Raw genomic sequence first — 20,816 nt, 5'->3', positions numbered from 1 at the left:
ACACTCTTCCCGCTGCTGTCGTGGATTGAGCTACAGGTCACAGGCTTGTATTTAGCCCGACTGGCAGCAAATGCAGGTTGTTACGCCTCTGATGGTAGTTAGGTAGCCTATGTAAAATGCATGGCTCATCTCAGCCAAGTTTTAATTAGGCAGCTGTCCTCATTACAGAACAAGTTTAGCAATTCACTCACATAGGCAATTCCACTTGCAGCGCGAAGGATGAAATAGACTGGAGTGTTAACCACCGTCACACCCTTCAAAAGAGCATCCCGAGGGCAGGGTTGTGATGTGCTGAACAGGAGACAAGTTATACCCATGATGTTGGGTCTATTCCTGCTCTGTGGCTCAAGGAGTTGGGTTTCCCCGTGTGTCAGTCTGGCTGGCACCTGTGCTTTTTCATCCTCCGTCAGTTTTCATTTTTCTTCTCCACAGCTGTCTGAATGTTGGGTTCCCTTGCTTTCCATCAGCTAGAAGTTTGGCGATGATAGGCTTACATTTCTCATTCCCAGGTTTTAAATGAAGCATCTACTCTAGCCACTTGGTAGTTACTTCTGTAAAGAATTATTATTTTCACAGACTGAAAAATATTAGAAGACACCTGGAAATTGCATATTCAAAATTCCAGGCTGCTTCCACGGGAAGGGATCTATCACTCTAGCTTTTGTCTAGCACCAAAACCAGTGAGAAGACGGGATGAGATTTCACAAAACATCTGCTTTTAACTGTGGAAACATGGTGCTTACTCAACAGGATTGATATTTTGGGGTACTCTTGATCTTTGAAGCGGTGAAAAGAAATGATTGATTAGACCAGAAGTTTTCAGCCATTTCTGACTTGCAAATTCCCCCCTTCCGCAGCTCCGGTTTCTGCATATGTGCATATGGGGCTGCATATGTACTGTGAATTTTAACCTACTTCCAGTAAATTTGCCTTTCTTTTTTTTTCCTGTCTTAAGTGAATGTCTCAGTTGTTGTTCATGGATCTGTAGGCATCTCTGGGCCACAGTTTGAAAACTACTACGTTAGCCAACCTGCAGCAAATGCCTGTGTAAACCAGTCCTAGGATTCTCTTTGGCGTAGCAACACAAGGTTTTGTGTCCCAAATTACTCCGTGTTTCACTTAGAAAACTAGTACCTTGAGAGCCTTGCAACTTGGCTATATCAGACTACCTGTTTTAAAAGTCTTTCCCTGAAGCATATTTACAGGCAGGATTTGTTGGTTTAAATAGCTATGTGGCTTACAAGGTTGTGAGGTCAAAAACGCAGTAGGAAACCACTGTAAACATTGCATCACCAGCTGAGGAGGAACTGGAGACACTGTGTCGAATGGTCAAGAAGAAATTCACTTTAAATACAGCTTGGACGGCTGCCTAGAAGAAGGGAGGGACTCGGTAGCTGAGGTTTACATTACAAGTTGCGTTGGATGTTTCCACCGATAAACAAGCGCAGCCTGCCGCGTCAGTCTGCAGGGTTTGAGGGCACTGCGCTTAAAAGTCACCTCTTCATTTTGCCGGATGTGGGCTGATCCTGTTGGCATCAATGGCAAAAACGCATCTAATTCAGTGGCAGCGTGTTGGGATCCTTTGAGAATATTTATGGAGACGCATGGCTACGTGGTCTATAACAAAGAACCGATAGGCATAAAAATCAATCTTTAATTCCCTCATGTATAAGATAATGGCTTATGCAGAAGATTAAAATTCACCAGCTGGATCTCAGCTGCATTCAGTGGAATCACGGGCTGCTTAGGAGAAAGACGGAGCTGCAGTAGAAAACATGAGTATTTACTGGAAGAAATGCTAAGAGGCTCGTCTACGGAGCAGTAAACGTGACCAAGGATTTTTAAGCCCGGGTTTTCTTAAGGAAAGGAGATTCCCAAACACATGGCTGTAAAGAAGGGAAGTTTATGGAATCATTTCTTCAGCATGCCTAGAAATGATTCTGAAAATGGTAAATTTGAGTGTATAATAATAATTTAAAGAGAATGCCAGGGATAAACTCTTGTATCCCTGTGGGGAAGCAGTTGTTTTCCTCCCCTATCCACATTGCTCGCTCCTTTTACCGGCTCTGGAGCTCAGCTATCCGAGATGAGTCCGTTCAACTCAGTCCAACAGAAAACAACTCACTCTCTCGCAAGATTAGTTTTCTGCTATTTTAATGTGTTGAATTGGATCAACAGCAGACGAGACAAACTCGCTACAACAGAGATGCAGAAGGTCTATGCCAGGAGTATGAGAAGGAAGAAGTAGGACAGGTCATTCCCTGTTTTGTGGCCCCTGAACAATTCAAGCCTTATCGTACAGCTTCCTGTGCTACATGTGTGCGCTTCGTGATGATGTGACGCCGTCCCAGACAGCTGTGAGACTGCTTGACCATCTTCAGAAGACATAATAGGGAGGGCACAGGAGGACTGTTAGCCTTTGGTTATTTTGCCTGTCTTCCTCACAAAACAGATAGGCTCAAGCCTGGTCTAAAACACCATTTGCCTCCACGCCATGTCTTGCTATACCAACAAGCGTGAGACTAAACAACCAGTGCTTGATGGGCATGTGTGTGGACAGTAAGGCTGATCATATGTGTAGGTGCTTGGGCAAAAGAGAGTTGATGTCAGCTGCGGGGCCAGGTCCTTGCCTTTTTGGGCGGGGAGTCACGTACTCGACGGTTCTCCTTTCTGCCTGGTGTCTACTGTCGTTCATCCTGCTCGTGCTCTTGACGTCATGCCCTCGTTATCTTCTGGTTCCCTACGTTTTAACCTCGCTTTCCGCCTATGTCACTACTGTCTTCAAAAAGGATTGTTTGTAGCCACTTTTATTAGCAGAAAGAAAAACAGAGGAAGACCACAAGAAAGGAGGAAACCGCAGAATAAATAACGACTGAACTTCACCATGAAAACTTCTTTTGATCCACTGTAAAAATAAATAAATGCCTCCATATCAGCTGGTAAGGAGAGGTGAACAAATCTGTCAGATACAGATGGTTTATTGTCTAGAATATTGTTTTTCTTATTTTATATCTTGCAAGAGCAATGACAACATGTCTGAAAACATCGAGAAGTTTCGGAGAGATGTTTTTCTTCCCTCTCCCTGTCCTCGGCTCTTCTATTTTAATTCTAGATAGTCTCATCAACACACAAACATAATCATAGCTCCTGACGCATGTGCACGGAATAGCACCTGATGTCTGTTTTCAGTATTACTGGCCGTAACTAAATGCGACAGAGCCTTCCCCGGTGGGTATTTAACAGAACTGGTATTTTGCTGCTCAGGCAGCTTTTATTTAAAATGAGCGAGAGGCAGCGCAAGAGCAATACTCGGTAGCAATGGCACATATAAACATCAGGTTAACCTGATTCAGGACAAGTGCTAATATCTTTCTCCCAAGCATAAGGAAAGCTCTCCACTGGAGAACGCTCTGGCTGGTGCAGCTGGGGCCATGGCTCTGTGTCCCTGCACAGCCCCACGTGTCACCCCTGACACCTGCTCCTCTTCTCAGGTCACCCTCTGTAACAAACCATCCCAGCTGGCTCCGTGGCTGTGTTTGCAGCAGCTGAGCCATAACCACAGACAGATGCCAGCACAAGGCAGGGTGGGGGGCAGGCAGCCATGGCGATGGGGAAGGGGCTCCCAGCGGTGTCCGAAGTGGCACTGCTGCCACATGTGAAGCTACAGGCTCACTGCAAGGGTAAACCAAGCTACACAAGGCAGGCTGCTGCCTCTCCATCCTGCTCTGTGCCCACAGCAGGCAGCAGCCACGGGGCTGGGTAAGAACCATCTAGTCATGAGTTTTTCACAGAATCACAGAATGGTAGGGGTTGGAAGGGACCTCTGGAGATCATCTAGTCCAACCCCCCTGCCAGAGCAGGGTCACCCAGAGCAGGTTGCACAGGAGCACATCCAGGCGGGTTTGGAATGTCTCCAGAGAAGGAGACTCCACAAAGTAAAGTTTTTCCTCATGTTGAGGTGGAACTTCCTGTGTTCCAGTTTGTGCCCATTGCCCCTTGTCCTATTGCTGGGCATCACTGAAAAGAGTCTGACCCCATCCTCTTGATACCCACCCTTTAGATATTTATAAGCATTGATGAGGTCCCCTCTCAGTCTTCTCTTCTCCGGGCTGAACAGACCCAGGTCTCTCAGCCTTTCCTCAAAAGAGAGGTGCTCCAGTCCCTTGATCATCTTTGTAGCCGTCCGCTGGACTCTCTCCAGCAGTTCCCTGTCCTTCTTGAACCGGGGGGCCCAGAGCTGGACACAGTACTCCAGATGTGGCCTCAGCAGGGCAGAGTAGAGGGGGAGGATGACCTCCCTTGACCTGCTGGCCACGCTCTTTTTAATGCCCCCCAGGAGACCACAAAGGCACATTGCTGCCTCATGGACAAGTGGTTGTCCACCAGGACTCCCAAGTCTCTCTCTGCAGAGCTGCTCTCCAGCAGGTCAGCCCCTAACCTGTACCAGGGCATGGGGTTATTCCTCCCCAGGTGCAGGACCTTACACTTGCCCTTGTAGTTTTGTGAGATTCCCTCCTCGCAGCGGGCTCTGATGCTCGTTGTACCCTCCACCACCACAAAGCCAGTGAGACACCCCCTCCTGAACCACAAACAGCAAACTGAAATCAGCCAGAAGGTGGGATGGGAGGACGAGGGGAGACAATTCCCACCTGTGGTAGCGGGGAGCTGTTCACAGAATCACAGAATGGTAGGGTTGGAAGGGACCTCTGGAGATCATCTAGTCCAACCCCCCTGCCAGAGCAGGGGCACCTAGAGCAGGTTGCACAGGAACGTGTCCAGGCGGGTTTTGAATGTCTCCAGAGACGGAGACTCCACCACCTCTCTGGGCAGCCTGTGCCAGTGCTCTGCCACCCTCAAAGTCAAGAAGTTCCTCCTCATGTTTAGGTGGAACTTCCTATGCACAAGTTTGTGCCCGTTACCTCTTGTCCTGTCACTGGGCACCACTGAAAGGAGCCTGTCCCCATCCTCCTGACACCCACCCTTTAAGTATTTATAAGCGTTGATAAGATCCCCCCTCAGTCATCTTTTTTTCCAGACTGCAGAGACCCAAATCCCTCAGCCTTTCTTCATAAGAGAGGTGTTCCAGCCCCGTAATCATCTTTGTAGCCCTTTGCTGTACCCTCTCTGGCAGTTCCCTCTCCTTCTTGAACCGGGGAGCCCAGAACTGGAGTGTTCAAGGGACTCATGTTGGTCTGCAAACCCCAGCCTCCGGCCGAACATCCCTGCCGGCTCGCAGGCCGTGGGGCTTCCCCTCCGGCCCGGCCCGGCCCGGCGCACCTGCACCGCCCGCCGGCCCCCCTGGGCGGGCCGGGCCGGGCCGGGCCGTGGTGCCACCTCCTCCTCCCGCCCCCTCCGCCTCAGCCCCCAGCCCGGGCGGGGTATAAGAGGCGGCGGCGGCGGGGCCGGGCCGCCCATGTTGGCGGCAAGAGGCTGGGGCGGCAGCGGTGGTGGGGCACCCCCGCCCGCCGCCGCCATGAAGTCGCCTCAGGCCCAGCGGCAGGCGGGTCAAGGTGGGAGCGGGTGAGGGGGGGGGACGCGGCGGGACCCTTTCCCCTTCCCTCCGCCGGGGTGTGGGTGTGGGCTCGGGATGCTGGGGGAGGGGGCTGCGGCGGGTGTCCCCTCACAGCGCGGGGGGTCCGGAGGGCGGGCAGCGCCCGACGGGCCCCTCACGCTGCGGCCGGCAGGGCTAGGGGAGGACGGCGGCGGGGGCCTGGCGGAGGCGCTGGGGGAGTTCGACGCGGTGCTGGCGGAGTTCTCCTGCCCCGCCGGCCGGCGCCGCTTCCACTACGGCGAGCACCTGGAGCGCATGAAGCGGAGGAGCAGCGCCAGCGTCAGCGACGGCAGCGGCCTCAGCGACTCGGAGAGTGAGTGTCCGTCCATCGGTCCGTCCGGCCGTGCCCGTCTCTGGGGCGGGAGTGGGGTGGGTGGGTGAGGGAGGCTCAAAAGCGGGTGTTAAACCAGCCTGTCCCCCTCCTGCCTGAGAGAGGCAGGCACCCTGTGCGAGGAACCCGTGTTAAAAATAATAATAAATAAATCGCGTTTTATTTGCTTTTTTGGGGGTTGGAAGCGGGACGGATGCGGAGTCTGGCCCCGCTGGGTTTGAACAGCGGGGGAGGGGGGGAAGAAGCCGCAGCAAGGTGGGCTCCTGGGCAGACCAGGCTGAAAAACTGGCCCTAGGTAAAGGTCAGGGCTTCCGCCAGCCTGCTGGAACACCCAGGCATCCCGGTGTTTTAAAAAAATAAAATAATAATAATAAAAAAATCTCTGGATTTAACGGGGTCCATCCGTTGTATCTCAGTAGCTGAGGAATCAGTTTAGAGACAGTGAACTGAAGTTGTGCTTTCCAGAAGAGGCTGAAGCTCACCCAGGCTTCTGGTTTAGTGTTATCACTGTTTTGGAGGTGATAATTTTAAGCTAACTTGTGCTGGAGTGTACTAGATGCATGGGAACAGTGCATGCAGAAACTAGTACAAGAAGGGTGGGAAGCCGATACCGACTCATGACCCGCTTTGAGCAAGAAAACATAGAATTGGAACTAAGGTTTTTCTAGTTAGCTTGGAAAAAAAGTTTTACCCCTCTTACTTTTTTTTTTTGCCAGTCAGGGAGAGAAAACATCTTTTCTCTTCCAGACAGTGAGGTTGGAAACTGCTGTTCTCCTCGGGAGCAGTAGACCCAAGGGCTGCTTTGTCAGAAGTAAGTTCTGCTAAAAACAAACAAGCTATACCTATTTTTTTTTAGATCCTAAACTGTACAGGAGGTTTTAAGATGCTTATCTGCTTTTCAGTTACTTAAAGTTGCTCCTTTTATTTCTGTTGTGCATTTTCATAAGTTCAGCAACTTACCATGCAGTTCTGTTGATTTAGCACTAAAACATTAATATAATCTTCCTAGTGCTTAAGCTGTGAGAGCATAGCTTCTCCGTATTATTGGAGCCCTCTATTCCATCATCATGGGCAGGATTAATTTCATTTCATTGACAGGTAACGTTTTAACTGCCCTGAACTTGGATACCTTTCCTTGTAGTGCTTTTGAGTTTGTTTTTTTTCCCTGAAGTCAGTGGAGGTATGTGGATCCAGATGCTGCTATGCTGTTTCGTAATGTAGTGCGTGAACCACTCCTTGCAAGTATCTCTTTCCCTCCGAGGGAAGTTTAGAAATGCACACCCAATTTAGGCTGGACACCAGCCTTTTGGATGGCAGAGGGTGCATAAGGTGAGGTCTGCCTTTACTGCATCAGACTAATGAACTATGTGAGCCATGTTGTAAATCCAAGTCTATTATTAACTGCAGCAATACAGCCCTAGTGTTGCTCTTTCTTGTGCAGTCTTCAGTGTTGTAATATATTAACCTCTCATATACTTTTACCACACATGAGACACTTAGAAAATCTTCATTCCATCAGTTTATCTAGTGAAATAATTTATTGTTGAGAAAGCAAGAAAAAAGCCAAAACAGTATCAAGAACTATGTCTTCTTGCATGGATAAAGACATCTGTAGTTGCTTAGTATATCTGCTGTGGTTCAGAAAACTTAAATCCTGAACAGAGCTTAAAATAGCTAGCTTGTTTAGGATGGACAGGAAGGGTGTTTTGAGCAAGATGGTGTTCTCTGACAGGGCAGGAGGCCTGGTGAGAAACAACGTGCTCATGCAAATTGGCAGACAAGATCTTCAGGAAGATCTGGGAAATAAAAGTCGGTGTCAGAAATCTGCACTGATTTAGGCTGAAGGCATTAACAGGATAGCAGGATAGACAGGGTTTGATGGTTCTGTAAAAGTCCTTAAGGATCTTGTAAGAGGAACTTGTCAAGCTCCCAAATCCTGTCCTGTGCTGGGGTTCTTCCCTTGGTGGTGCATCATGTGAAAAGTGACTCTGGAAAAATCAGAAGTCACCAACTTCTGGAAACTGGCATATACTGGATCAGGAGGTGCACTAAGAGTGCTCTGTTGGCATCCAACAGTGTCAAGCATATGAGGATATGTCTAAGGGAAGGGAAACGGAAAGTTAGCTGGCTCTCCTCATTTCTCAGAACAGGCCCAGTAAAACTCTTATTCCTAAAGGCGTCCTTCAGCGTGGACAACTTCTTATTTTGAAGTTATAGTAGGATTGGAGAGGAGTTGCAGATTTATAAAGAACTCCTTTTATAAAACAGGCTCCAGTGTCTGATGTAATACAGCTACACTCCCAACATCTATTTTAAGAACAGAATTCTTACCCAGGCTCTTTTTGTTCAAACTCAGGCTTTTCTTCCCCCTAGGTTCACGTTCCCTTTGGTCTCTATCATTTAGTGCAGATGTAGTGCTGAATTCATGACCTGGCTTTTCCCATGGTAGTGCTTAGGCTAAACATTGCTGCAGGATGAAGGACAAACTGGGCTGAAAGAGCAAGTTCTGACAGCAGGAATCTGTAGCAACCCAACAGAAATTCCAACAATATATCTGCAGATAGTTTGAATGATCCTCTTGTTCATGAAGACTCTTTACGTCTTTGCAAAATCTTGTTATCCAGAGCCAAGACTATTTGAAGTACACTTTGTCATGTATGTACAAAACAGTTCACACTATTATATTTTATCTCTTCTTGTTTGTTGGTTAATCTAAGCGTCCTAACTCATGTGATGTGGCTGAAGGTTAGGCGTATGTGTCTTTTGGCCACTCCTGCAGTGATGTCTTTTGATTCTAGACTGTAAGGGGGAGGTAACATTTTAAACCATTGCAACTGTTTGTTTCGGGGCCCCTGAATCAGTCTTAAATTCAACTTTACGGGAAGCCGGTGACCTGTGTCAAGTGGTCATACTCACAGTACTGTTTTGTAGTACGGTAAGGAAAGACTTTCCTTTCCTGGGACTTCTGCCATGAGGATGAGCCCATTTAATTTAACAGAAGTATTTACAGAAGATTTTTATTGATATACTTAATCCTGGAAATATTGCTTTTAACCCAAAAATCCCCTCTTGAGGGACCTAGCTCCAAAAGTACTACCTGAAATTCTTATATTACATATTTCAGGCTTGTAAGAAAAAAAAAAAAATAAGAATTTGAAGACACTACTGTGGAAAATGGGCATTATAGTACTTGGCTCTCCCACAACTTGTCCTGTTATTTGACTAAATGATCTTTGGACAAGACCTGTCTTGGCTGTGGTTAAGCATTGTACCTAACACAATGGACTCTAGACCTTACAGTAATAGAAAGGCTCACATGTGCAGATGTTCGTGATGATCTTAGTTCTTGGCCCACAAGTATTACATTAACCACAACAGCTGAGTGGGTCAGTGCTGGAAATCATGATACAACTGCTGACTTACTCCAGCAGGCATTCTTGAGTTGCTGGGCTGTGAGTGAGTACCAGTTATGTTTCAACTTGATGTACTCAACCGAATCGAAGTGTAACAGCTTTGTACTTTAGGTTATTAATCGTGCTGAAACTTCTAAGCTGAGGAATACCTTATAGCTCTTTGCAGCATATGTTGGTTGTCATAAAATAGGATTTGTGTTAAGAGTGCTGTGCTGGCAAAAGTCACTAGTGCAGTTGTAGTTACATTGATGAACTCTTACAGATATCATTTGCTGATGTGCTGGAGGAAGCTTGCAAAGTGTGAACTTGACCATGTACGTTGTATGTCCACTCAGTGCATTGTGCTAGTACAGTACATGGCAATGTCAGGACAGCCTTCCAAGCTTAGGCTTAGGATAATGAATAGAAAGTTGGACTTTGAGGGGTTGTGAAGGGAAGCACTCTAACATTTCTTGTGCTAAAGCTATGACACCACCAGAAAGCTAAACGATAATCTGTTGTTGTGCTCTCAGAAATGTTTCACACTTGTAGCTCCAGATGTGTTTTCTTGAGGCAGGTTCAACTTCCAGCCTCTCTGTTAAAAGCACTGCAAAATAAATGTCTTCATTCAATTCTTGCACTCATACAGCCTGCAGTGTATCTTCATAGTTATTTTTAGGAGTGTGTAAATGTTTTCTGACAAATACCTCCTGGCTTTTAAACACAACAAAAGACCTTGAGTGGATCTAGAACTCTTAATTTTATAATTTCAAAATCAAACAGGTGCGGGTCAACTACAGGATTGCGCAGTAGCTGTTAGCACCCAGTGCCTGGTGTAGCGTAAGCATTTGTGGTTATGTGCCATGGATGTCTCTGCGTGGTTGTGCCAATGCCTCCCCTATCTAGAGATGAAGCATACGCCACTGTTAATACTGCAGCACCCATCCTGAAAAGCCTGCTTGCATTTGCAATCTTTTATAGAGAAGGTGCAGAAAAAGGCAAAAGAAATGATTGAAGAAATAAAATAGTTTCCGAATGACTAAATAGACTGTGACTGTCAGCCCAAAGGAGAGATTGACTTGGGTGGGGACAAGCTAGTCTTCCAGAAAATCCTAAGTGACATTAGGAAAGTGACTGCTACCTCACCCAGTATGAGGAAATCAAATTAAACCAGCATGTTTCAGAGAAATAAGAGGAGCCATTTCTTCTCATGGTGTATCGTTAAACTGTAAAACATATTGCCTTAAGGTTATCGTGGATGATAAAAGTTTACATACTCAAAAAATAACTAGGTAAAATCATGATGGGAGGGACAGGGCCATCGGGGACTGCTGTAGGCTAAGATGCATCTGCTGTCTTAGAAAAAGTATTGATCTGTGCATCACTAGAACCTGGTAGAGTTTATCTGGGAACTATCAGTTCTGTGGCAGCACCACTCTTAAACTCTTCTATAGGCATCTGCTATGAGATATGTGATAGATGAGCAGCAAAGATGGTCTTAACAGCAAATCCCAGTATTACATGATGAAGAGGAGAATATTTTAAGGAGGTAGACTGTTACTGCAAATTTCTAATGGCCTGTCTCTATCCAGAAGGCAATACAATATTTATAAAGAAAAAAATGAAGTGAGACTCATGGAGAAATTACCTTTTATTAAATCATCTGAGAAATAATGTTTTATTAAATTACTGATACATTCGAAAGGAAGAAAACCCAGAAGTTTCAGGTGTGTAGGCTTCTCTCCTGGTATTTCAATTTAATGAGAAATGTGCTTTTTTGTAAGAGTTCCTGTTCTTACCTCTCCAGCATACCTGTTTCTCTTACACTTTAGAAGGGAAGCATTAATAAAGGGGAAGGTTGGAGTTGGAAACACCGCCTCACAGATAAGTGTGGTGGGGGAGTGGAAAGGTAGGCTTTGTATATGATGAGAAGGCACGCTTGTATATCTGAATTTCAGGCTTCCTAGCTAACTTCCTTTTAACTATGTGATTTGAAATCTTTTAAATCATGAAGCCTAGACATATAGAAGATAGTGAAAAGGTGTGATTTTTGTGTCAGTGTTGAAACAGATGTTTGTTAGCTTGGCAAAAACAAAAAAAACCACCCAACTAACGCAGCCGAGTATAACTGTGATTATGATAAAAAGAAACACTATCCTTGAGGGCTGCAACATATGTATTGTGAAACAAGCTCTTTGCATCATGAATGTTTCTTGCTTCTACTGTTGGCATTAGAAATTCCTGATTTTATCTTGTTTATTATTTTAACAAGTAGGCTATGTTCTCCCTAGGAATGAGTTGTGCAGTCTGTTCATTAAATGCTGAACTATTGTTTTATAATAAATCTATGGCTTGTAGAGGCTTACGTGGAATTTTAAAGCTCCTCTCTGAAAAATTTTGAGATGTGATTTATTTTTTCCTCTAAAAACTTTCTCCACTGAAAACTGCAGTAAAAATTTTACCCACTCTAGGGCTCTTTAAAATTGTATCCTGAACTACGGTACTAGAAAGAGCATAATATTAAAGAAGTCAGACAGCTGAACTCTTCTATTGTCTGTTTTAAAATGAAAAGTTTGAGGTTTTCCTCCTTCAGTTATTACTGCCCAGAACCTTTCAATTACTCATTTCATGGGGACATTCTATATTTACATGGTATTGCCATGGTTTTTCTTTGTGGTTTAACCATATAGTGGAACAGCAAAGGTCAATACTAACTACAGATTACTTTGCCAAAGTAAAATACACCTATATTTATTCCAAACCCCTGATTTTGCAGCTACTGGCTTAGTTTGACTCACGTAAATCAACTCAGGAGCTTAACTCTCAGTTTTTAAGGCCCTTTTTTAAAGAGATAGTTTGAGTGTTTTGTTAAAATAGCTAAAGGGGCATAGTCTATATATGCACACAGGCAGTAGAATGAAGATACCAAGTGAAAAAATAAGTAATGGATGATAGATGAACTTGTGTGGCGGTGTGTGAGAGGGGCTGGATGAGGAAGGACAGCAGTGATGAGAGATCCTTGGCATCAGCCTCTGGCTATTGAATTGCAGGGGATGTTGTGTTTGTGTGGCAGCGGAAATCTTCCAAGGGCCATTATTGGAGGTGAATGAGCAAATCTTGGCTGTGGCAGCTGGTAGAAAGCAAGGACTAATGCGTCCTTTTCCCAGAGCTTTCTGCCCTACAGCCACGCTTTGCCAAAGCAGATATTTTTGTGCGATGGGTACCGCAAGTATGTTTTTTAACAGCACATCGTTTTCGGCAGTTATAATGACCTTGATGGTGGAGTCAATGCATTCCTCCTTCCATCACCAGAATTTCTGCTGCTTGGTGGCCACAGCCAGTAGCTACAGTATGTTTTTGCTTTTTGAGAAAGATAAATGTTGATATTTTCCTGAAAATATTCATTTTACAACCCATCAGAAGATGACACTGTTTTGCGAAAACATTTCACCTTTTGAAACTGGAAAAAAACCCTTCAGATATTTAAAGCAACAGTTCTGTCTTATTTTCTCTTTGCCCGGTTGTAAATATTTCGCAGCATAAGGCTTGTGGAAGCCAGTATGAAATAATGTTTTTTTTGTCTCTATACATTGCGAGGTGAGCGGTCAGTACTTTCAACTGCTTATAGAAGAAGTATGGAGAGAAAAACCACAAAAAGAATCAAAGGTGACTGGTAGCTCGGATATGTACATGGATATGAATAAAAAGAATTGTGTGAATAGTTTGTGGCCAATTTAAGTGGCTTATTAAAGCTTTCGTAATTTGAGTTGCCCTCACAAGCATTCACAAAAAGAACACTTTATTCCAGCTATATATAAGAGCAACTGGAGCTTTAGATTTGGTGTATGGGGATTGGTTTGTAATACACATTCCCAGCGTCACTGCACTTAGTGTCTGCATACTAGTAGCATAGACACCACATTAAAAGTACGCTCTGTTTTGTAGCCGTTGTTCCCTGGATTATTTTTTTATTAATTCAACTAGCTCTAAAGCCTTTAAAATATGAAATCATTTGGAAGTTCTCGCTTTGCTGTTTTCAGATACACTGCTTGGAAAGTGTTCTGTCTTTTGATGGTCTGTTCCGTCAGTGTTTCAGTGAGTTGTAGTCTTGGCTACAGGTCTGTTTGTGTGAGGCATTACGAGATACTTGGCTTTTTTGTGGTGGTAGGGGCTTTCTTCTGAACAGCTGGAATTTTCCATTCTGAATTTCATGGTCACTGGGATTTGCATCTTGGCTGGAAAGAAATGTGGTTTTAGTTGAAATTTGGTCTATAAACTGGAACTTTATCATCCCTTTAGTTGTTATTTCACTCCATTAATGTACAGGGTTTGTATTGTGTAGCACAACACTGGTGACACATCACTGCAGAACAGTGTCAGATTTTTTTACCTCTTTAGGTTGTTTTTTTGGTAGCTACTTTTAAAATTGCTTATTTTCCCATTTTTCTATCTAAAACTATCTCAATTCTGCATTGTATTCCTCAAATCTTTCTAATATCTGAAGTTTTAATTAGGCTGGGTTTGATCTGCTCAGGTTTAGAGAGGAGAACAGGCACTTAAGAGTGAAGATTAAAAAAAAACAGCAACCAAACACACAAACAAAAACTAGCATGGAGAAGCATACCACCCTTTCTGAACAAGAAATACCAACTGGTGGCTGATTTGGGCAAGCAGTAGTCCCAGGTAACAGGTGTCACTCACATCATCGCTCACGTTCGCACAGAGCTGCAGGTAGCATGTGCATATGCTGGAAGAGGTTGCCAGATGATGGTGGAGCAAACTGAAAGACATGGCACTACGGTGGGTCACCATGCTTGTGAAAGAATTCTAGGGTGAAGCTTGTAGCACAAGCCTCTTCAGTGTGTGTTGCAGCAGAGGTAGGCTTGGAAGCTAGCACAGAAGAAACAAATAGACAATGAGCCTACAGCTGAGGAAACATCTGACAGGCTTAGATGCAGTTGTCCTGCCTGGCCTGATTTTGCACTGTACCTGTATACTCCTGTGGAAGGTGGGTTTATGCTGGTGAGGGCTCCAGGCTAGAGGAGATGAGGGGTAGACACATGCTCTTCTTCCCAAAGATAGGAGGAACTTATGGTAGAGGAGTGGTCAGCTGGGGGATGGTCTCTGTTTGATATCTGCAGACATCATGGTGATGTTCAGTGAAGGTGCAGATGTGCAGATCTTGGTAAGGTGAGCTGTGGTCCTGTCCCCTTTTTGCTAATTCAGCAACATACCTGAGGCAGTCATCTCCTGGCACAGCACATGGGATGGGTGTCCAAGGAAGTGTGACAATTCTGACTTGGATGGCCTTAATGCAGTGTAACCACCTCCTATGCTGGGGCTCCAAGGACAAATGCTACATGTGCTGCAGGTAGGCAACATTGCTGCCCTCAATGATAGCAGTGGTAGTCACCACGCTGTATAATAAGACGTACATTTATTTTCCTAGAACATGTGACAAATAAATGGAGACTGTTGCCATGTTCGTATTACAACGGTTTCTTTTTGTAGAACTACAGTTTTCAGGTCACTGGCTCAAAACTGCAGGAACCAGCGGTTTTAGTGTCTCCAACACAATGACAATTCCTCCTTCCAGTGGAGCCATGACTAATACTTTGTGTGCACTGTGCATCATGGAACTCTCTCTTTATGAAAAGAGAAAAAATAAAGATCATTTCATTGAAAGTTAAGGCCTTGTCTAAAATCCAAGAACATCAGAACAGTATTGGAACCTTTCCTGTTGCTTTTCATGGCGTATAAAAGCTTTCTTTGAAAGACCACCTAAAATAAGATTGCAGAACATCTTGTGTACAGATTTACTGCTTTGTGAACTCCAGAGAGTTACAGAATAAAAGAAAATTAAAAGATGCTGTACAGGTTCTCTAGAACACAAGACTGAAGCAGCAGAGTATGGAGAAATGGGTGAGTTTGCTTCAGGGATGAAGACAGTGCTGAATATCTTCTCTGTTCTGGGGGACTGTCTTTGTCCTGGAGCTCTTTATACAGCTTTTAAAATAGCTTTTGAAAAATTCAGGTAATTTCTCAAACTAATTTGAATTTCAAACTAATTCAGAATTTCCCAGAATATTGTGAATTGAGCCAGTCCTACCAGGCCTAATGTAGTGGGTGTGGGATGATTACCATTCCTGTAGTATTTTCCAAGTGATGCTGATTCCAGGGGAAGCTGACGCTTCCCTTACTGGGGGGGGTGTGAGGATTTGGTCTAGGGCTGCTTGCTTTTTAACAGTAGGTGTTGGAACAACAGCCTTCACACGATAGATGATTTATTTGTCCCTCTGGCTTTAAAGTCCGTAAATTTGAGTTCTACAGATGTTGAAGCCAATGTAGGAAATGTCCCATTTCTCTCTTTTTAATTGTATTGCAAAATTGCAGAAAGTGTTAATTTTACTTTAATATAACTTTTTTACAGGTGCAGATTCACTCTACAGAAATAGTTTCAGTCTCAGTGATGAAAAGCTTAACTCTCCAACTGCATCTACTCCAAGCTTGCCATCTCCATCAGTAACTCCATGTAAAGGTAAACTTAATTTTAACTATTGGCATTTCTTCCTAATTCTCAGCTCTCTAGGCTTCTTTCTGTGAGCCAGGATTCACATGTGTGCATTGACTTCTTTTTTTATAAAAATGACAAGAAAACTAAGAATTACTGTTAAGCACACTGCAGATTTAAGTATTATTGTCTTGATTATAAATAGAAGTAGCACAATGCACCCACGCTTCTTTGCAGGTGACCTGGCAACTCTTTTGATTCTGAAACACCAAGCTAAAGAAAATAACTTTTTTTTTTGGTTGATGAGGAATCATGGTACAACTTACAGCATATTTCACTTAAAAGAAAAAACAAGTTAAGAATTAGCTTAAGCAACTAAGTAACTTAAGCGTCCTGTCTGTATACAGAAATATTTAGCCTGAATGCAGGGGTGCAGTAGGTGACTTCTCCAAAACCATATGCTCCCATTGAAGTTAACACAGTTAGTGGGGTCCATATAAACCCTGCGCTGCTGATACAAGCATGTACTAGTAATTCCTTCCTCCTTTGTACCTTTGCTGTTTCAGAGTGGCTTCTGTCTTGCAGCTGATCTAATTCCTCAGGAGCTTGTTTCATTTAGTTTAACTTAGATTAACTTTGGCGTAGATGTATAAATAAATGAACAGATATACCTAGACACTACATGGTACTTTCATTCCAACTAGTCTTCTCAGATGCATGCTCAAGAGCTTTTCACACTTTCCTGTCGCTTCCACATTGACCAGTCACAAAAAAGTAAAATGCCTTTTCTTTTTTCTCATTAGCATGATACTAGGGAGAAATGATGAGTAATAGTTAATAAGAAGTAGCAAAAAAAAAAAAGTTCAGTTAAACTGGCAGGAAACACTTGTCAAGGAATTACACTAAAGGTCAAGATGCTCTTCCTGATGAGAAGACAAAAAGACAGAAATAGAGTTGGAACCAGCTTGGAATAGACCGCAGAAATGCGATAAGGGAGCCACTGGCAGTAAAACTAGATTGAATGGAACCAGTGGTGTTCTCAGGAGTGGGAATTTAGGTGGATGTTCGGATCCAAATTTATAGTGTATGGACCAAGATCAAAGGATCTGACATCAGAGCAAACCAGTGATACCGGGATGATTTAAGAGGCTTAGGTTTGGGTAGGACTGGGAGCTAACTGGGTGGGGTTTGATTAGGGCCATGAATGCAATATCTGAGTATATGCGATAAGGACTCCCACAGTAGCAAGGACATGAATTAGTTGACGTAGCTTTTTTTCTCCACTTCAGCCTCTGCTTTTTAAGGAAACTGAACAAGAGGATTGCTTTGCCTCTGACAAACAATAAAAACTAGACTTTTAATTCAGTCTCCCCTGCTTTCTAAGAGTGCATTTGGACATTGCAGCAACCTTATCGCACTTACCTGAAACCAATCCACGGCACCTTTGATACCACTGAAAATGATCTGGGGGGATTGTGTGGTTCCAGTGTTTCTTTTGGCCAGAGAAATATGGCATGGCCGAGCAGTATTTAACTGTTTCTTATTTTACAGCAAAGCTCGGAGACACAAAAGAACTGGAAGACTTCATTGCTGATCTTGACAGAACACTAGCAAGTAAGTAGATTTTTGTTAGTAGGCTGCATCTCGCTTGGTAGCAATCGTTTTATATAATGTGGCTTCATTTTAGTTTGCTAGACTAGACCTATGGATCATTTGGTGGATAAAAAGGTAAAATAGACTAAATTCTAGTCTTTGCCTGAATGTCCAAGGTATGCAGTTTAGTTTGTGTGACAAAGGCTGTACTCAGTGAACTCTGGTCCCCACCTCTGAGGCAGCTGCAATTCACCCCTCCCTGACAGCATATAGATCAAGTAAACATCACTTGCTTAAATGCTCAAAACTCAGCTAAAACATGGGGGTTTGTTTCTTCATTGTAAATCTGAGTAACTGTAGGGGAGGGAAACCTTTTTATTCTAGAATTTGATTTATGAAAGAATTAAGGAGCAGCCGTCTGTATCTATAGACTTAGATTAAATGTCAAAATCTTGTTTGTGCTTGTCTTTACCAGGAACGGAACTTAGATCACATTTTCTGTCACTATCTAGAAATTGTATTTTCCAGTTATGGTACTAGGTTCTTCATTATGATTTTTAAAGAAAACCAACAAGAACAAAAAAAAAATCCACCCTCCTATCTCCAACCACGTACTCTGCCTATTCTTTCTGCTTCTTCCTGTGCTGTTATGGACATGATACATTTTTTGTGGTATGGAACCAGACTATAGAGCCCAAAACAACAAATTCTAGGACTAGACCTAAATAGCTGCATGAACAAAACTCCCCTAATAAACTATGAACTGAGAGTTTCTTGTATTCATTAGGTGTTTTCCCTTCCCTCTACTTCTTGAAGCCTTGGCCATCTGCCTTGGACTTAAGACAGCTGCCCTTATGAGCTTCCTACTTCCCTGTCATCTTACTTGTGGCTTAATCCCAGTTTCACTTCTCTTACTTAAAATATATTTCTAGTTTCCTGACTTCTGTCGTGGATGTATGCTTGAGCCAACTCCATCTTTACCACTGAAACCTAATTGACTGCCCTTCTGAAAAACCTTCTGAGTTTTTGAAGGTTTGTGTAGAGCAAGGAAACACCAAACCAGCAAATATGGTCACAAATATACGTTGCTGTATCTTGCACAGCACGACTGCATATGGTATATAGGTTTCATTGTCCCCTTGCAAGGTACATTGAAGGTGAGGGTGCCACCTGCTGTGGTGGGTTTGAGGGTTTTTGTTGGTTTTGGGTTTTGGGGTTTTTTTTTTAACCTGACTAAGCAAATCTCTAGTGATTTCAGCGGAGTCTCATTTATAGAGTGCCATTTGTCTTGCAGTGATACACTATCACACAGAAAGTCTGAGGAAAATGTCCAACTGCCATCTGATATTTTATCATCATGTTTTTAAGGAGTTGTATTTATATGCTTGAGGTTACACAGAACTCTGTACAGGTGCCTTTTCAAGCCTAATGCACTCGTTAGAACAGTAGTTGCATTAATTTTTTACACACTAACCTTTTGGCTCTCATATTAATTTAAAAAGGCATAATTTGGGCCTGTCGGGCAGTCTAGCATGCTGGGCATAGATAGAGTGTCTGGTATTTCAACAACATGCAATCTTATTTAATATAGAACTCAATGATCTTCCTTGTTTTGTATTTCCAGGTATGTGAAATGAATCTTTGGCATTGTACTTGCCTATGAATGTCATCTGAAGGATAAGTGACATCACTCACCGAGAACTGCTGCCCTTGTCTGATAACTGTGCTACCCCAGATATTCACCTTCTGAACATAACCTTTGTCAAATCCTATAAGTATTTAGCTGGCAACATCAGTTTTGTTACTTTGCAGCAGATGGAATAGGATAACTTAAGTGTTGCAGCTGTATTTTGCTTTAAACTATAGCTTGGATTTTAATTTAAAGTTGCTTTTATGAAAATATATTTGTAATTTTATATAGTTGAGAACTTCTAATGCTTTTTTTCCATTATAATATATTTTTGTATGCAAATAAACCCTGAACCTGGAATCTGGATGTCTGAAAGTTTCATATGAACACGTGAACTCTGAAACATAAGTACAAATTAAGCTCTTATTGAAAACATCAAGCTTTAAAATATCTGATAAGGATGTATTTCCTGTTAGGCAAAATGTGTTATGCTGGCTTCACGTGGAACTTAATATTTTTCTTTTCAGGTTGCTTAAATAGGAGAATTTTGTACTACGTAAAAATAATACAGTCAGGAAAATAATAAAATTAATTGGTCAAACTGTTACTTCAGACTTACTTTAATACAAATGAAATAACACTGACTTAGTACAGATTTGAACAGTAACATCTATTTCAAACCTTAGGTAAAAGCTAGCTTGAAAATTCATTCATTCTACGTATGAAGTACGAGTTGGGAGGTCAGACATTTAGGCCCATGGGTTTAAAGGTGTGGAGATCCTGTAGCACCAAGAAAACACTTGTCTGGATGTTTCTGATACCAGCCCTTTGAGTCCGGCAGCCTACCACTATGAAAAGACTTCCTGGCTATTGGTGTTACGCTGAAAGAGTGGAAGATGAACCTGTGTTTTTACAAGGAACCTGATTCTTTCCATGTGCATCAGCTGCTGGAGATGTCATTGTGGGAGCTCTCCTCCAGCTGCTGCAGGCATTACACTCGGTTCTGCTGTCTGAGCTGCTTATGCAATGGCTCTCTAATCTGTTCAGACCAAGTCAGCTGGGCTTGTTTAAACTCCAGGTCTTCTTTTGACCAAAGCCGGGCCAGTGAGCAGTTACATAAGTGGTCTGGATGTTGTGCCTCCTTGGTCTGTTGTCTTTGCTGAGCCCATGGCACGGTGACCACCCAATTGCTTAGGGCCCTTAAACCATGGACTTGGACCCATCTTCTGCAGCTAGGGGAAAGTCTACTGTGTATTTGCTGATGGGAACACCATGAGGATGACGGAAATCCATCTCCCTGCTTTGGATTTTCAAAAAAAAATTGACCAAAACATTTGGGTCTTGTTAAACATCATATGATTTTTCCAGTTTTAGTCATTGGTAAGAAAACGTAATTCTGAACCAGGTACATCTTAATCAGTCTGAAACAACCTTGAGGTGGTTGTGTGGGTTTTTTTTTTCCTCCTTTCAGGTAGGAGGGCAATGTAAGGTGGTGGAGTATTTTTCTGAAGAGGAAAAACTGCCTTTAAGGTCTTACGAGGAGCAGCTGAGGGAGTTGGGGATGTTTATCCTGGAGAAAAGGAGGCTGAGGGGAGACTTTATTGTGCTCTACAACTACCTGAAAGGAGTTGTAGAGAGGTGGGTGTCGGTCTCCTCTCCCAAGTAACAGGCAATAGGACAACAGGAAATGGCCTCAAGTTGCACCAGGGGAGATTTAGATTGGATATTAGGAAAAATTTCTACACCGAAAGCATTGTCAAGCATTGGAACAGGCTGCCCAGGGAAGTGTTGGAATTGTCATCCCTGGA

At 43.4% G+C, this 20,816-nt stretch overlaps 1 protein-coding gene across 1 annotated transcript; it reads left to right on the top strand.

Annotated features, from left to right (window-relative positions):
• Nucleotides 1-5,413: 5,413 nt before the first annotated feature.
• Nucleotides 5,414-19,618, top strand: RGCC (regulator of cell cycle). Its single transcript, XM_054190428.1, has 5 exons — nucleotides 5,414-5,510; nucleotides 5,685-5,864; nucleotides 15,705-15,812; nucleotides 17,337-17,399; nucleotides 19,003-19,618. The coding sequence occupies exons 1-5, from the start codon at nucleotides 5,414-5,416 to the stop codon at nucleotides 19,008-19,010; spliced, it is 456 nt and encodes a 151-aa protein (XP_054046403.1). The 3' UTR covers nucleotides 19,011-19,618.
• Nucleotides 19,619-20,816: the final 1,198 nt, after the last annotated feature.

This window comes from Rissa tridactyla, chromosome 1 (assembly GCF_028500815.1).
Source record: "Rissa tridactyla isolate bRisTri1 chromosome 1, bRisTri1.patW.cur.20221130, whole genome shotgun sequence".
Lineage (NCBI taxonomy): Eukaryota > Metazoa > Chordata > Aves > Charadriiformes > Laridae > Rissa > Rissa tridactyla.
This window is presented reverse-complemented; position numbering and strand designations above follow the sequence as displayed.

Bases quoted from the DNA above. Each gene is read 5' to 3' on its own strand.
- RGCC (XM_054190428.1), top strand. From the start codon at position 5,414: ATGTTGGCGGCAAGAGGCTGGGGCGGCAGCGGTGGTGGGGCACCCCCG. The intron at 5,865-15,704 runs GTGAGTGTCCGT...ACTTTTTTACAG, and splicing joins CGGCCTCAGCGACTCGGAGA to GTGCAGATTCACTCTACAGA. The intron at 15,813-17,336 runs GTAAACTTAATT...CTTATTTTACAG, and splicing joins ATCAGTAACTCCATGTAAAG to CAAAGCTCGGAGACACAAAA.